The sequence below is a fragment of the Beta vulgaris genome, chromosome 7, assembly GCF_026745355.1.
Source record: "Beta vulgaris subsp. vulgaris cultivar EL10 chromosome 7, EL10.2, whole genome shotgun sequence".
In the NCBI taxonomy this organism is placed as follows: domain Eukaryota; kingdom Viridiplantae; phylum Streptophyta; class Magnoliopsida; order Caryophyllales; family Amaranthaceae; genus Beta; species Beta vulgaris.
In genome coordinates this window covers 36,549,436-36,566,106 of record NC_079208.1, presented here as the reverse complement: position 1 = coordinate 36,566,106, position 16,671 = coordinate 36,549,436, and the positions used below count along the sequence as shown (strand labels likewise).

Sequence of the window (16,671 nt, the reverse complement as noted above, 5' to 3'; positions counted from 1 at the left end):
AAGTTAATTATGTTTCAAAAATTCCTATTTTATTTGAGTTGTGAAGTATGAATTTTATTATGGTGTTTGTAATATATTTATTTTTGTAATTTTATGAATTTATTATTATGATATCTATTTTGGGTTCTAAGTATAATTTGTTAATGGAGTCAATTCTTTCCCTTGTCGGTTAATGAAAACCCAAACCCAAAGAAATTCGATCTCATTTCTTTTCTCCTTCCCCGTGAAAACCCATTTCACCCAAAACCCCAAACCCCAATGTTTTCTCTCTCTTTCTCGTGTCCTGCTCGGTGCTCCACCGACGAATATATTGCCGGATTTATGCTGCCGTCGTCGCGCAATAGCTCGTCAGCCCCTCCTCAACCCCTCTATGTTCTTGGCTCTGTTCTTCGCTGCTCTTGTGAGTAGAGGTACTAAACTAAGTCCCCCTCCCTATTTCCTTTAGCAATTTAATTGACTTTGTTATGAATTGAATGTGTTATTATGATGTTCATTGCATTGTATAAGTTTCAATTAGTTTCAATTTGATTTATGTTTGCAGAGAAATACGAATTTCAATTGGTGTTTATAAGTATATTTGGAATTAGTGATTCAAACATTCCTCTTGGTTGATATGTTGAAATTTGATATTCAACCTTATTGTTTAATTCATGTTTAATTGATAGTATTAACTTAGCATAATTCTGGTTATATATTGGTATACTTGATGATGTTGTTGATATTGTTGTGGATATGTATTGGATCGATTTATAACATTATCATTTAGTTATTATTTTAGAATTCAGTAATTTGATTAAAGGATTGAGATTATATTCGTTATTAAAGAATGGTTGTAATATACCCATATTTTCAGTATAATGGAGAATAAGCATCTAGTTTAAATAGTTTCATTTGTGAGCGAAGTTAGTTTATTGTTTCCATTCTTATTGGTGAGACTGTTGTTGGAATCGAACATGTTAGGGTAGTTTACCAGTATTGAAGAGGTTTTAATAAGTCTTTGGTGAGTTCTTATTTAATACGAAGTAATCGAATTAATCTTATTTAATTGAGTTAGATGAATGATTGTTATTATTTGGTAATTAAGGAATTGGAATGCTATGAGTTAGTAAGTGACAACCTAAGTTTCTTTGGTCCTAAGGTTGGTAGAAAGTTGCTAATCTTGTATAGTATTTTATATCGTCAAAATATAATAGTAGTCGAAGCTTACAGTTGAGTTAATCTTGAATAGTTTTGTAACTCATAAGTCCATTTGTGAAGTTTATATGTATATCCGAGTTAATGTGATGGGAAAATACCTTATAAATGGATTAATATAATAGTTAGAAAACCTATTTAGAGTTACTAAAAAGGAATTAAGATGTTTATATCCTTTAGTACTACTTACTAAGTAATTCTAAAAGTTTAGTAAAGTACTTTTAATTTTCTGAATGTTCTAAAGTATAGTATTAACTTCTTCTTTGTCAGATGACTAAGAGCGAAGTTATTAAGGTGAACCCACGGATCCAATTTGATTGGCTTTTAAATAAAGAATGTGAGTTGTTTGGAGATGGAAATAGTTCTAAAATGATTAACTAATCATGGTTAATACTGTGAAGAGTATCAGAGTTAGTTTACCTGACTATGAATTAGATTCTAACCAATGATATAATATGAACTATATTTAGTTACCTTGGAGTAATCTTCGGATAATAAGCGGTAAGTTATAGAGTTCGATTAACTCTCGCTTGTTAGTTTATTCTGGTTAAGAAACCTATTGTGTGTTTTGTGGTTATTTCATAACCACTATTAGTATTGTTGTTAGGCTAAATGTGGATTGATAATCATGAAGTGTAAGAGAGTATAAGTTATTTATATGTATGCAAGAGTATGAGTTTGGTGTAAGTGATTCATTAACTCTCCTTAGTTAACTCTAAGAGAGAGAAGTATATATTGTGATTGTTGTTGGGATTTGATAACTGATATTATTAACGAGATGAATATAGATTGATAAGTATGAAAAGAGAAATAGTATGGACTATCTATATGTAAAGGCAGGTGTTGTGTGGAATTGGCTTAATAACTCTTGTTAGTTAATTCTAACTGAGAGACCTAGTGATATTGGTGTGGATATTTTATGGACTACTTACTACCAGTTGTGGCTCACAAAGTTAATGATTGGAATTGAAATTGAAAGCCATGTATGCATCGATTTGAAATACGTATTTATAAGAGTCATATATTAAATGATTATGGTCGTTATCTACGAGGAAAATCACTTGGTTTGGTTCGTATTCAAAAATCATTCTTAAGAATTACTAAATTCTTGGATGAGTTATAAGAATGACCTGATTGAGTTGTGAACGATAATCGAAAGGAATCTAAAAGGGGAAAGTAGCCTCATCTGAGTCGACGGATGAGGTGACACGAACATTTCCCCATGGATTGTGAACCTTGGGGGTGATAAGTGCAAATTTTTATATATTATAACTTTATTATTCCTTCTTGCTAGCTCTTTATTAGTATTATAAACAATAAGTTGTGGGTTTTAGTTGTTTTCATAGATTATATAGTAATTGTGCTTTTATGATTATATATTACTTTTACCTATATTATATTTTTATACTAGTAATAAGTTATCGAATGTTGGCAGGTACATAATCGTTTCGGAAGTCAAATAAAAGGAAATTGGCCTTTGGTGAATTAATGGAATAAACCCATTAATGTAAATAAGGAAAAAGAAGTAAGAGAACAAAGAAAACCCTTTTTTTTGGACCAAATCCCACGCAGCAACAAGGTGAAAAAATAAGAATTTGGGCTTGCATTCAAAATCCACACTACAACAAAGAAGAAAAGGGAGTTGATGGATTTTTGTTTTTGGTGGGCTGAGAGGAACGCATCAGAGGGTTTGGAAGGGGTTGAGTTATAGAGCACAACATCAATAAAAAGGCAGGAAGGAGGAGACCAACGGGGGGGAGTAGTTCGACGAAGGCAGAGCACAAAGAAGGGTGCAATCTGATTTTTCGACCATGGCTGCTTATAATTGGGTGATGTTCTCTTCAATTATGAGTAGCTAATTTCTTAATTCTAGGGCTTAGATGAAACCCTTATAATATGAATTGATAGTTTAATTGTGTTTGAGAATTGATTTTGGTTTATGATTGCATAACTATTAAGATTATTATTGGGTTTATCATTGTTTGCAACATAGATTGGTAGTTGTTCTTGTAGAATGATTTATTAATTTATATTGTTATTAGATTTACACACTTTGTTCTTGTAGTTCAAAGGGTGATGTTATGCAATGGTGTTTGAATAATTGTGGTTGAAAAGTTGAATAGTTTATGCTTTAGTTAGATAAATTATGTCACCTAATTAATCGCAATACAATTTTTATGAGTATTCCGGCTTGTAGTTTAGGGTACTTGATAAACCTATTAATTCTCATTCCTATTAATCTATTAGTCATATTATTAGTGGTGGATTCGACTGTCCTAGATTTCATATTATCAACTGTTCTCCGATTCACTTTTGTTATTGTCAAGTTTATTTTGTTTACTATATATTTCAGATTAGTTTAATTAGTTCACAAACAATTCATTATATTTATATTTAGGATTAATTTAGTAGACATTAGATTAATATTAATCTACACGTTCCCTGTGGATACGATACCCTATTATTTATCACTTACTACTAAGTCTTGTACACTTGCAAGAATAGAGTTTTATAACTTGTTTAAAATCGCTATTAAGGGGCCCCATAGGGAAATCTGTCCATAGCTCTATGGGGCGATATATCATGTAATGTGAAACCTGTGGATGGCTGATGAAATCAGTGGAAAAATGTACTCCGGAATAGTCGCGGTTATTGGCCAAAAGTAAAGTGAATGGTTGGGTGACGACCACAGAGTGTAAGCTTTGTCTCCTCTGCCGCGTTCTCTTTCCCCCTAGTTAAAAAGATTGTTATCTTAAAGTATGAAAGTTGTTTCAATATTGGATTCCCGATAAGGAATCATATCAGGTAAGTAATCAATGTTTATTCATTCCCGATAAGGAATCATATCAGGTAAGTAATCAATGTTTATTCAGTATATGAATATGAATATCGATATTAGTTTCCTGATAAGGAGACATATCATGGTAAGTGATACTAATGTTGGATTTTCGATAAGGAATCTTATCTTGTTATGTGGATTCCCGATAAGGAATCGTTATAGTGAAAGTTGTTATGATATTCATTGCTTGATAAGAGGTTGTTTATAAAATATAAGAAAGTGATTGATAGAGTATGGAAGCTTTAGTTTGAATTTTTGTTAAGAAATTGACTAAAGGAAATGAAGAATATTATTTATATCAAAGTTGGTGACCTCAAATTCCTACTATGGAATCGTGGTAAGTTGAAAGGTTGATGAAATGAGAATATATGAAACATGTCATTGTTGGCAGTCACCTTAGTGTGTTTGTTACTATGTGATTTATGATGTATTATGAAATATGGTAAAGGAATTGTCATATGTATGTTCAACAAGAATATTGCTGCTAAGTATGCTATGATATATATGATTATTGAACTTATATTGATTGTTGAGAGTTGTTTTCAAGTAAAAGCCACCAAAGCATGTGTTAAGCTTATTTACGGCTTTAGTACTCAGCTTTGCTGATGTGTGTATGTCGTTTTATCAATTTTGTGGCCTGTCACTTGGTGGGTGGCAGTATCCTAAATGTTTCAAGTTGAAGCCGTGAGTAATCTTTCTGAAGTTGAAGTTGTTATGTTTTGGAAGAATAATTGTAATGTTATACGGAGATACCAAAGTGAGGACGCTTAACTTGTAATAGTTAGTTATCAATCCTCCGTTTTAATTCTTTATACTTAAGATTCGTTAGTGCTCCTAATTCTCTAGTGGTTGTTGCTCCGCGAAAGCGTTGAGGTTGATGAGCTTTGGGATTTGGAAATATTTTATAGATTGAAATTGTAACAGGTTCATCTTATTTCTCGCTTTTGCGTTGTCCTATTTTCAAAGGAAACTCTGCCGGATTTTTTGTAGAAATTTATGAGAATAAAGTCTGAGAATCAGAGCGTTGTTGTAATAGTTAATCAATTTGAATATAATTGGGAATTGAGTTCTACACTCTCCGAAGTAGTTCGGTGAGTGTGATGGTAATAGTTCGGGTTATCTCGACTAGAGTCTCTTTCGCTGTGCCTAATCCTCTGAAAGCTTTTCAGGAGAATCCGGGCTGTTACAAGTGGTATCAGAGCTTGAGTAGTTTTGGGATACACTGTGATCTCCATATTATAGTGTAAGGGTTGAAAAATAGGTTTAATGGATTGACTAAAGAGTTAGGTATAAATGAATCAAGCCGTATGAGTGTTTGCACTTATGCCTGTGCTATATGGATCCATTCATATGAATAGGTGTTACTTGTGTGTATATTTGCTAATGTGTACAATGTTATCTTGTTATGACTTTATTGTCTCTGATATTATTTACTTAAAAGTGTGTATATTTGCTAATGTGTACAATGTTATCTTGTTATGACTTTATTGTCTCTGATATTATTTACTTAAAAGTGTGTATTTCGAGAAAACTTACTTGATTTGCTTCATTAAATTTCATTAAATGAATTTCAAACGAGATCTCTACAAATGAGATGATTGAAATCCAATACCAACAAGTTTACCTCTTTAGTTCTTTGCTCCTTGATTTCGCGAGTCAAGTCGAAGTAGAGATTTTCTTTGCTTCTTGATTTCGCGAATCAAGTTGAAGTAAAGATACAAAAGATGATGGTAGAATGGAGGCTGGTCATTCATGTCTTTGGAGCTTGAGATTTCGGTTTTCTTTAAATAATTGTTTACAAATTTCGAGGATGAAACTTTAAATAAGGGTGGTACTATGTAATAGCCCTATTTTTAAGAGCTTTTATTTAAAAGCTAATGATAATTATTAAAGTAATTATATTTTGGAAATTCATATTTTATTTGAGTTGTGAAGTATGAATTTTATTGTGGTGTTTGTAATATATTTATTTTTGTAATTTTATGAAGTTATTATTATTATATCTATTTTTGGGTCTAAATATAATTTATTAAATACTTCCTCCGTTTCTTTTTACTTGCAACGGTTTGACTTTTACACTATTCACCAACTCTACTTAGTTTATGTTTGGTGATTTATAGTTAAGGAAAAACATATTCATGTGGGATCTTGTTAGATTCGTCTGAATGTATATTTTTCGGATACACTACTACAAAAAAGCCTAAAGAGACCCCCTAAAATCTCATTGAGAGACCACATGAGAGGTGGTCTTCAGCTCACAGGTCTCTCAGGATAAATAACCACTTATTGCAGGTGGTTTCTTAATCTGATAGAAGAGGCCACCTCCTTAAAATAAGTGGTTATTTATGAATTTAAATAGGGAGAAAAGAAGAAGGATAAGGTGCCACATTTTACAGATAGGTGGTCTTTTTTATCTTACAAAGAAATCATTTTTAATATGTAGGTGGTTTTTTTAATCATTCCCGAAAAAACCACCTGAAAGGAAAAGGTGGTCTCTTTAACCTTTTTTTTTTAAAAAAAAAACGGCAATATTTCAATATTATAATGTGGCTTCCCAATCCGTTTTACCTGCTCCATGCGTGTCTTTCATGATCTACAAGTAATTTACATATAGAAGATCTAGATACTTGTATTGAGATAATTCAAATGACTTTAAAATTATAATACCTTTTCATTCATTCAATATCATTCACAAAAAAATCACATACATATCAATATAATGTTAGAAGATTCCAAAAATTCAACTAAGTTATATATAAAAAAATAGAACGCCTAGGCCCGTTTCTTCCAATTCATGTGCACAAATTCCATGTTTTTGACACAGATTTGAAGCGGATTACAGGCTGGGTAATATTTCTCAAGTTTCTCAATATAAGAAGCTGAATCATCATCTTCACAGCTCACAACGGTAACCTTCTCCTGTGAATTAATATTTGTATTATTACTACCAAACTCAAACATCTACTATGAAATAGAAGATGAACAAAAATATAGCAAAACTCACTTGTCGAGCTCGGACACTAAGATGGGATAAGTGTGGTAACTCTTGCAGAAATATCACACCAACTATATTAGTCCCTGCAGCCGTCACCTGCCAAATATCCCTCATGTTACTCATACAGTTCAGGGTCTTCAACACTATATGCTAAACACATTCAGAGATCTTTCATACCACTTCATCTCCATCAGCTCTGCGAACCACAAGAATTACAGGCCTTGTTACAGATGAAGGAAGTGAGCCAGGTATTATGCTGTCAACCTGAGTTAAAAATTATAACACATAAGGAGATCAACTGTTATTTAGATATAATAGCAGTAAATGCTAAACCCAATTTCAGGGAAAATGTTACGCTACAAAAATAAATGAAAGATCTTCAAGGTATAGTGATTCTAGAGTAAAACAGTTGAGCTCTATCTGACGATAACATCTACCCTAGGTGTCCAAAAAAAAGGGTTAATGGTTCCCCTATCCCTCCCTTCATCCTTGTACCACCATTATCTCATAATCTCATCCCCTTAATCACCCCCTATACAGCTATATGCTCCTTTAATTTCCTCAATTTGCCTCGTAGTACCCCTTTCTGCGTTGGCCCATCTAAGCTTCCCACTGTATTTTTTCAAAAGAGATACAACAAAAAGTAGTTGCGCAATAGGTTGACACCGTATAGAAGAATGACTGAAAATCTGACTCGAGTGCTAGCAGGGTATGGTAAATATAAAACATTGCCTTATGCCCTTCATTTCACCCATAGGTTCCATATTGCCTCATATATAAATCACCAATTAAGGTCGATTTTTTCTTACTTCGACTATATCAATAACAGGAATTGTAAAAATTACAGAGGGGTTATGTAAAAAGCAGAAACACTAAAATTTCTTTTCATTAGAACATACAACTGCATTTGTACGCACAGAAGCATGGGAAGAGCACACTACTCATGGAAAATGTTTACACAAGTTACACCAGCTTTAAAACCTATCCAAAAATATAATGTGAATGGATATGTAAGCTTAGCAGAAGTTGTTCCATCACATCACAAAATTTACAAGTTAGCAATATTAAATAAACAACCTGAAGCTCCACAAATGCAGCCATCCTCGTCATCCTTCACCACAGTGGATGTGTCAACATCCCCACTACCAGGATATGTAGATATAATTTTCTAGAGAAGGAAAAAAGATCAATTCTTCCAAAGCAGTAAGCCTGCAAGACTTCATCATGTTTAGTATCATGAACAAAGTATGCATTGTAGTTCCCTGAACATCCTAGGGTGGAAGGTAGCAAGGAAGTCATATTTGCAGCATGTAAAAATGTTACGGGCAGGTTTCCACACTAATACGCAGACATGAAACAAAAGAACATAAGGTCATCTTTGGTCATCTTTGATTTGTCAAATCAGCCTTCTCACTTTCATGTGAGGTTTTCCTCTGTATGCTATCCAGAGAAGAGTTGGCATTCCTTCGATATCTTGGCCTGGCTGTCCAATTGGTTACAAGTCATGAAAGCTTTAAGTGTAAAGTGATATTGTAAGAAGAAGATTGTGTTTTCATCAATAGGTTTTCGACATTTCAATTCTGTAAGATACCTGGGAAGGCGTGATCCTGGCTCCAAATAAAGTAGATCATTAGCATACTCGTCAAATGGGGAGACAACAGCTATAATATATGCAAGTCCCATCCTCAAAGAGTGTTCCTGTGACCATTTAAACACTTTAACATCGTCTCATAGAATTTAAAAAAGAACGTGTCAACTTATTATCTTAGTTACATATGGTTACCATATCCTCACATATGTTGGTATATTATTCTGTCATTCTGTGATATTCAATCACTAATATGCTATGTCAAACTTGGGTACTCAAGCCAGATACGGGAAGGTATCCAAGTGTCTTGACTATGCTATTTTACCAGTTACTTTCATGATCTGGCCCAAAATGAAATACCCATGTCGGAGTGTCAAGGATCCAATCGAGGTACTTGAGATAAAATGAAGACTCTCAGTAACATAACTGATATGTTGAGAGAGAAGACACAAAAATCTCTTCCGCCCAAGTAATGTGAAGTTGTGAACATACCTGATGAACAACAACACCGGCATAGACTCCGAGAAAGAAACTAGACATGAATGCAGCAACAATTGATCCATTTACGCTTATCCAAGAAGAAACTCTCATAATTACCAAATCTGATCTCACTGTCTCACACACAGAGCTTAACGTCAATTTCTAAGTTCGGAAAGATTTTTAACAACAGTGGCACTCAATAAGATTTCACAAGTTTTCAGGCAACAACAAACCCTCTTACTCAACGACAACCCTTATGATAGTATTTATCGTGATTCGTAAAGCCTCATATATGTATTCAAAAGGAAGCATCAATAATGCCCCTTGTATCTTTCTTGTAAATGGAACAGAAAAAAACTAAGTATTTGGTTTTCAGTAATACTAATTAAACCTAAACCCCATCTTCAAAAGTAACCAAATTCACTTCTTTATGCCAAAATATCACATATCCCTTTCATTAAAGCCTAATTAGTGATTAGGGTTCATAAGAAGAGAACTTTAATAAAAGTTCATGTTATCTAAAGATGAAAACTTTAGCAAAATAATACAATCATTTAAAAACCCTTAATCATATTATATGCAATATTTACTATATTTTCACATACTGAAATCAAGAATTAAACATCAAATAAAATGGACAAACATTAAAATTTCAATCTAAACGAAAAAGAACCTAGAAATGCTCACGACACCGGCGATAATGCGGTGGTGGTGGGGTGGTAATGGAACAGAGTATACCGACGGGATAAATGGCTGGCGATGACGAGTAGACCGGTGAGGAATATTGGCCGGCGAATTTCGAGTACTAGCGACGCTAGTTGGCAAAGGAATTTGGGGTGGGTTGCAAAATTTAGAGGTTCTGCTGTGCTAGCGCTGCTCTAGGGAGAAGAACGAGATGTAAATTGTGATTACTAAGGAAGAAATAAAGTATTCTTTTAATTAGGGTTTTTTTAGAATTGGAATAAGTTTATTTTTTTACTTCCTTGTTTAAAAAATTTAGGCGCTTTTTTTCCTTTTCAATTTAAAATTCATCACCATACCCGCTAATATATATTTTGAAAATTCATATTTTCTCTAAAAAGATATAAAATTAAAATAACCACTTAACAAAAATAAGTGGTTTCTTTAATATTTGTGATTTTAAGAATGTGCAAAAAGACCACATGTTTAAAAATGAGGTCTTTTTATCATAATATAAGAGACCTCTTGTCTAAAAAATTAGGTGTTTTTTGCTAAATAATCACTTATATCATCAAAGTAGTCTCTTATGGATGGTCACTTTGCCCAAATTTGTAGTAGTGATATATACTTTTTATAATTTTTATTTATCGGTAATTAAACTTATTGATGGTTGAAATTATACATTGGCAAGCGTGAAAGTCAAACTGTTGCAAGTGAAAAGAAACAGAGGAAGTAGTATTTACCCGATTAGGAAATCAAAGTTGGATCCGTTTCTTTCCCTTGTCGGTTAATGAAAACCCAAACCCAAAGAAATCCAATCTCACTTCCTTTCTCTATCCCCGTGAAAACCCATTTCACCCAAAACCCCAAACCCGAATATTTTCTCTCCCTCTCTCGTGCCCTGCTCGGTGCTCCACCGACATACAGATCGACGGACTTATGCCGCCGTCGTCGCGCAACTGCTCGTCAGCCCTTGCTCGCTAGAGTTTTCCTTTCCCTCTATTCGCGTGGCTGGTGATGTTACTACTGTCTTGTTTTTCTCTATCCTTTATTGTGTTGATGCGTTGTGTTGTTTTGTTGCCTTGTCTTGCCGGAGCTTCGTCGTCTGCCGCCATCTACTCTCTCCTCGTCGCATTTGTTGTGCACCACTAGTGTTGTCGCGTTTGTTGCTGATGTTGCGCTAGTCCCTTGTCGTGTATTCTCGCCTTCTCGTCGTGGTGGTGTGTGCGGTGTTGTTGTGTTGTCGGTGGTGCTGCGAGTGTTTTTTGTGGTGGTTGTTGTCGTAAGTTTGAAGTTGCCGCAGCTCCACTGCTGTGCACTATGCACTGAAGCTTCGAAAACCTCCTCAACCTCTCTGTGTTCTTGGCTCTGTTCTTCGCTTCTTTTGTGAGCAGAGGTACTAAACTAAGTCTCCCTCCCTCTTTCCTTTAGCAAATTAATTGACTTTTTTATGAATTGAATGTGTTACCATGATGTTCATTGCATTGTATAAGTTTCAATTAGTCTTAATTTGATTTATGTTTGTAGAGAAATACGAATTTCAATTGGTGTTTATAAGTATATTTGGAATTAGTGATTCAAACATTCCTCGTGGTTGATGTGTTGAAATTTGATATTCAACCTTATTTTTTACTTCAGATTTAATTGATAGTATTAAGTTAGCATAATTCTGGTTATATATGGGTATACTTGATGATGTTGTTGATATTATTGTGGATATGTATTGGATCGATTTATAACATTATCATTTAGTTATTAATTTAGAATTAAGTAATTTGATTAAAGGATTGAGATTATATTCGTTATTAAAGAATGGTTGTAATAGAACCTTATTTTCAGTATGATGGAGAATAAGCATCTAGTTTAAATAGTTTCATTTGTGAGCAAAGTTAGTTTGTTGTTTCCATTCTTATTGGTGAGACCATTATTGGAATCGAACATGTTAGGCTAGTTTACCACTATTGAAGAGGTTTTAATAAGTCTTTCGTGAGTTCTTTTTTAATAAGAAGTAATCAAATTAATCTTATTTAGTTGAGTTAGATGAATAATTGTTATTATTTGGTAATTAAGGAATTGGAATGCTATGAGTTAGTAAGAGACAACCTAAGTTTTTTTGGTCCTAATGTTGGTAGAAAGTTGCTAATCTTGTATAGTATTTTATATCGTCAAATATAGTAGTAGTCAAAACTTACTATGGAGTTAATCTTGAATAGTTTTGTAACTCATAAGTCCATTAGGGAAGTTTATATGTAGACATATCCGAATTAATGTGATGGGAAAATACCTTATAAATGGATTAATATAATAGTTAGAACACCTATTTAGAGTTACTAAAAGGGAATTTAGATGTTTATTTCCTTTAGTAATACTTACTAAGTAAATCTAGTAGTCTAGTAAACTACTTTTGTTTTGCTGAATGTTCTAAAGTATAGTATTAGCTACTTCTTTGTCAGATGAGTAAGAGTGAAGTTATTAAGGTCAACCCGTAGATCCAATTTGATTGACTTTTAAATAAATAATGTGAGTTGGTTGGAGATGAAAAGAGTTCTAAAATGATTAACTGATCATGGTAAATATTGTGAAGAGTATCGGAGTCAGTTTACCTGATTATGAATTAGATTACAACCTATGAACTATATTTAGTTATCTTGGAGTAATCTTCGGATAACGAACGTTAAGTTATAGAGTTCGGTTTACTCTCGCTTGTTAGTTTATGCGGTTTACTATTAGTATTGTTGTTAGGCTAAATGTGGATTGATAATCATGAAGTGTAAGAGAGTAGCAGTTATTTATATGTATGCAAGAATATGAGTTTGGTGTAAGTGGTTCATTAACTCTCCTTAGTTAACTCTAAGAGAGAGACATATATATTGTGATTGTTGTTGAGATTTGATAACTGATATTATTATCGAGATGAATATAGATTGATAATTATGAAAAGAGAAATAGTATGAACTATCTATATGTAAAGGCAGGTGTTGTGTGGAATTGGCTTAATAACTCTCATTAGTTAATCCTAACCGAGAGACCTAGTGATATTGGTGTGGATATTTTTTTGACTACTTTACTACCAGTTGTGGCTCACAAGCTTAATGATTGGAATTGAAATTGAAAGCCATGTATGCATCGATTCGAAATACGTATTTATAAGAGTTATATGTTAAATGATTATGGTTATCTACAGGGGAAATCACTTGGTTTGGTTCGTATTTAAAAATCATTATTAAGAATACTAAATTATTGGATGAGTTATATGAATGATCTGATTGAGTTATGAACGATAATCGAAAGGAATCTAAAAGGGGAAAGTAGCCTCATATGAGTCAACGGATGAGGTGACACGAACAGTTCCCCTTGAGGGCCCCACAAGGAAACCTGCCCATTGCTCTGTGGGGCGATAATCGGACGATATATCAGGTAATGTGAAACCTGTGGATGGCTGATGAAAGCAACGGAAAAATGTAATCTGGACTAGTCGCAGTTATTGGCCAAAAGTAATTAAAGTGAATGGTTGGGTGACGACCCCCACTGTCGGAGTGTAAGCTTTTTCTCCTCAGCCGCCTGCTCTATCTCCGTGGTTAAAAAGATTATTCTCTCAAAGTATGAAAGTTGTTATGATATTGGATTCCCGATAAGGAATCATATCAGGTAAGTAATGAATGTTTATTCAATATGTGAATACGAATCTCGATATTGGTTTCCTGATAAGGAGACATATCATGGTAAGTGATACTAATGTTGGATTTTCGATAAGGAATCGTATCTTGTTATGTGGATTCCCGATAAGGAATCGATATAGTGAAAGTTGTTGTGATATTTATTGCCTGATAAGAGGTTGTTTATAAAATATAAGAAAGTGATTGATAGAGTATGAAAGCTTTAGTTTGAATTTCCGTTAAGAAGTTGACTAAAGAAAATAAAGAATATTGTTTATATCAAAGTTGGGGACCTCAAATTCCTACTATAGAATTGTGGTAAGTTGAAAGGTTGATCAAATGAGAATATATGAAACATGTCACTGTTTGGAGTCACCTTAGTGTGTTTGTTACTATGTGATTTATGATGTATTATGAAATGTGGTAAAGGAAATGTAATATGTATGTTCAACAAGAATATTGCTGCTAAGCATGCTATGATAGATATGATTGTTGAAGTTATATGGATTGTTGAGAGTCGTTTTCAAGTAAAAGCCACCAAAGCATGTGTTAAGCTTATTTACGAGTTTAGTACTTAGCTTTGCTGATGTGTGTACGTCGTTTTGTCATGTCTGTGGCCTGTTACTTGGTGGGTTGCAGTATCCTAAATGTTTCAGGTTGAAGCCGTGAGTAATTTTTTCGGAGTTGAAGCTGTTATGTTTTGGAAGAATAATTGTAATGTTATACGAAGATACTAAAGTGAGGACACTTAACTTGTAATAGTTAGTTATCAATCCTTCGTTTTAATTCTTTCTACTTATGTGTCGTTAGTGCTCCTGATTCTCTGTTGGTTGTTGCTCCGCGAAAGCGTTAAGGTTGATGAGCTTTGAGATTTTGAAATATTTTATAAATTGAAATTGTGACAGGTTCATCTTATTTCTTGCTTTAGCGTTGTCCTATTTCAAAGGAAACTCTGCCGGATTTTCTGTATAAATTTATGCGAATAAAGTCTGAGAATCAGAGCGCTGTTGTAATAGTTAATCAATTTGAATAGAATTGGGAATTGAGTTCCACACTCTCCGGAGTAGTTTGGTGAGTGTGATGGTAATAGTTCGGGTTATCTCGACTAGAGTCTCTTTCGTTGTGCCTAATCCTCTGTAAGTTGGTCAGGAGAATCAAGGCTGTAATAATTAGGGTTTCTCTTCCTCTTCCGCTACCCTACTACTCTATCGTCTTCATTGATCCGAAGCTTTCGTCCATGGCAGACCCGAAGTTCCACCCTGCTTTGGATGTCTCAAATATCAAGAACAATATCCCTTTCGTTCTTGAGATGGAAATAGATCATTATTCGGCTTGTGCCGAATTATTTAAGCTTCATGCACGATCCCACCGTGTTCACTCGCACATCTTACCTATTGGAAAGGAAAAGGCTCCTTCCACTGATGGAGAAAAAGAGATGTGGTCCACGTTAGATGCAACGGTGCTCCAATGGGTGTATGCTACCATCTCCACCGATTTGCTACACACCATTATTGCTGAAGATCACTCGGCAAAGGAGGCTTGGGATTGGCTTCGAGATCTTTTCCAAGACAATAAAAACTCTTAGGTGGCTGCCCTTGAACATGATTTTTCTCATGTCAAAATACAAGACTATCCTTCGACTTCTTCTTATTGCCAACGATTAAAAACCTTGTCTGATCAACTAAAGAGCCTCGGCGCTCCCATGATAGACAACTGCCTTATTCTACAGTTAGTGGCTGGCCTCACCGATGCCTAAAGAAAGTGGGCACTCTACTCTGCCAAAGTAAACCTCTTCCTTCCTTCTCAGAGGCTCGCTCAAGTTTGTGTCTTGAAAAAAAAGCGCTGGCTGAAATGAATGACGAAGCGCCAACTGCTATAGTGGCTTCTTCGAATCACGACTTTGATGAATCGTCCCTCTCTGGAAATCACGGACAATCTCATCAAAATAGCAACAAGCACCATCATAAAAACAAGAATGGCGGGAAAAAGAACAACGGTGATGGTGGTTGTGGTTCTGGCACCGGCGGTGGTAACCGACGTGGTGGAGGTCGCGGGTCCGGTGACGCACAACAAGCTCTGGTACAGCAGCCTTGGAAAAATTCTCCTTACCCTTGGCAGTGGGGTTGGATGCCACAATGGGCTCCTCCTCCTTGCCCTTTTCCTAATTCACAATGGGCTCACCCCACTTCTAGCCCGAATAGGGTGATGGCTTCTAATGGGATTTTGGGCTCCAAGCCTCCTCAAGCATTTACTGCTACTGGGTCAGTTTCTCAAGCTAGTGTGCACATTGATGTTGAGAATTCTCTTCATACTATGACGTTGAACCCACCCGACCCCACTTGGTACATGGATACCGGCGCAACTTCACATTTGACGTCCACCAATGGTAATCTCTCGTCTTATTTTAATTTGAGCACTCATAATAATGGTATTATTGTTGGTAATGGTCATTCAATTCCAATTCGTGGTTATGGTCATGCTACTTTGTGCGCCCCCATCCTCCATTATGTTTAAAAAATGTCTTTCATGCTCCTAAACTCATTATAAACTTAGTCTTAGTTCGTAAGTTTACTACCAATAATTCTGTTAGTGTTGAATTTGTTCCATATGGGTTTTCTATGAAGGATTTCCAGATGGGGACCATGAGATGTGATAGTCGGGGTGATCTTTATCCATTATGCAACTTCACCAATACCATTCATTCTCCATCAACTTTTGCTGATTTGTCTTCCACCCTTTGGCATGATCGTTTGGGTCACCCAGGTGCTTCTATTTTGAATATTCTTAAGCGCAATAAATGCATTGAATGTAATAGTCCTAGTTCTACTACTATTTTTCATTCTCGCGTTCTAAGTAAACACATTAAGTTGCCTTTTTGCTATTTTTAATTCCGAAACTCTGTTAGCATTTGATATTATTCATAACGATTTGTGGACCTCTCCTATTTTGAATTCAATGGGACATCTCTATTATGTTTTATTTTTGGATGATTTCACAAATTATTTATGGACTTTTCCTTTAGCTCGAAAATCCGATGTTTATGCCAGATTCTTAGCTTTTAAGGCTCAAGTTCAAACTCAATTTGATCGTCCAATAAAAAATGTCCAATGTGATAATGGGAGGGAGTATATAATGGTCAATTCGGAAAATTTTGTGAGGTAAATGAAATGTCTTTTCACCTTTCTTGTCCACACACATTAATAATATCATCCGTACTATCCGTGCTCATGCCTCTCTT

The 16,671-nt window shown here is 34.6% G+C and overlaps 1 protein-coding gene and 2 long non-coding RNA genes across 7 annotated transcripts; 2 read left to right on the top strand and 1 right to left on the bottom strand.

Annotated features, from left to right (window-relative positions):
• Positions 1–200: 200 nt before the first annotated feature.
• LOC130589587 (uncharacterized) lies at positions 201–3,209 on the top strand. The gene is made up of 2 exons (XR_008967130.1): positions 201–410; positions 2,630–3,209. It is a non-coding gene; the product is annotated as an uncharacterized LOC130589587 (long non-coding RNA).
• A 4,360-nt stretch (positions 3,210–7,569) lies between these two features.
• Positions 7,570–10,645, bottom strand: LOC109134598 (uncharacterized). 2 transcript variants are annotated; one of them, XR_007276235.2, is made up of 3 exons: positions 10,521–10,645; positions 8,620–8,726; positions 7,570–8,511 (listed from the first exon to the last, which is right to left on the bottom strand). It is a non-coding gene; the product is annotated as an uncharacterized LOC109134598 (long non-coding RNA). The 2 variants fall into 2 exon arrangements; XR_008970205.1 differs by lacking the exon at positions 10,521–10,645 and adding an exon at positions 9,109–9,175.
• On the top strand, positions 10,600–16,412 carry LOC104899415 (uncharacterized). Of its 4 annotated transcripts, none has more exons than XM_010686601.3 (3): positions 11,036–11,173; positions 14,073–15,819; positions 16,058–16,412. In XM_010686601.3, exons 2-3 carry the CDS (start codon positions 15,285–15,287, stop codon positions 16,084–16,086), a joined length of 564 nt encoding a protein of 187 aa, XP_010684903.1. In that variant the 5' UTR covers positions 11,036–11,173; positions 14,073–15,284; the 3' UTR covers positions 16,087–16,412. The 4 variants fall into 4 exon arrangements, 3 of the variants coding, with proteins under 3 accessions (XP_010684903.1, XP_057252165.1, XP_057252164.1); XM_057396182.1 differs by having other exon boundaries at positions 11,038–11,173; positions 13,069–15,819; XM_057396181.1 differs by having other exon boundaries at positions 11,038–11,173; positions 12,962–15,819.
• The last annotated feature ends 259 nt before the right edge of the window (positions 16,413–16,671 follow it).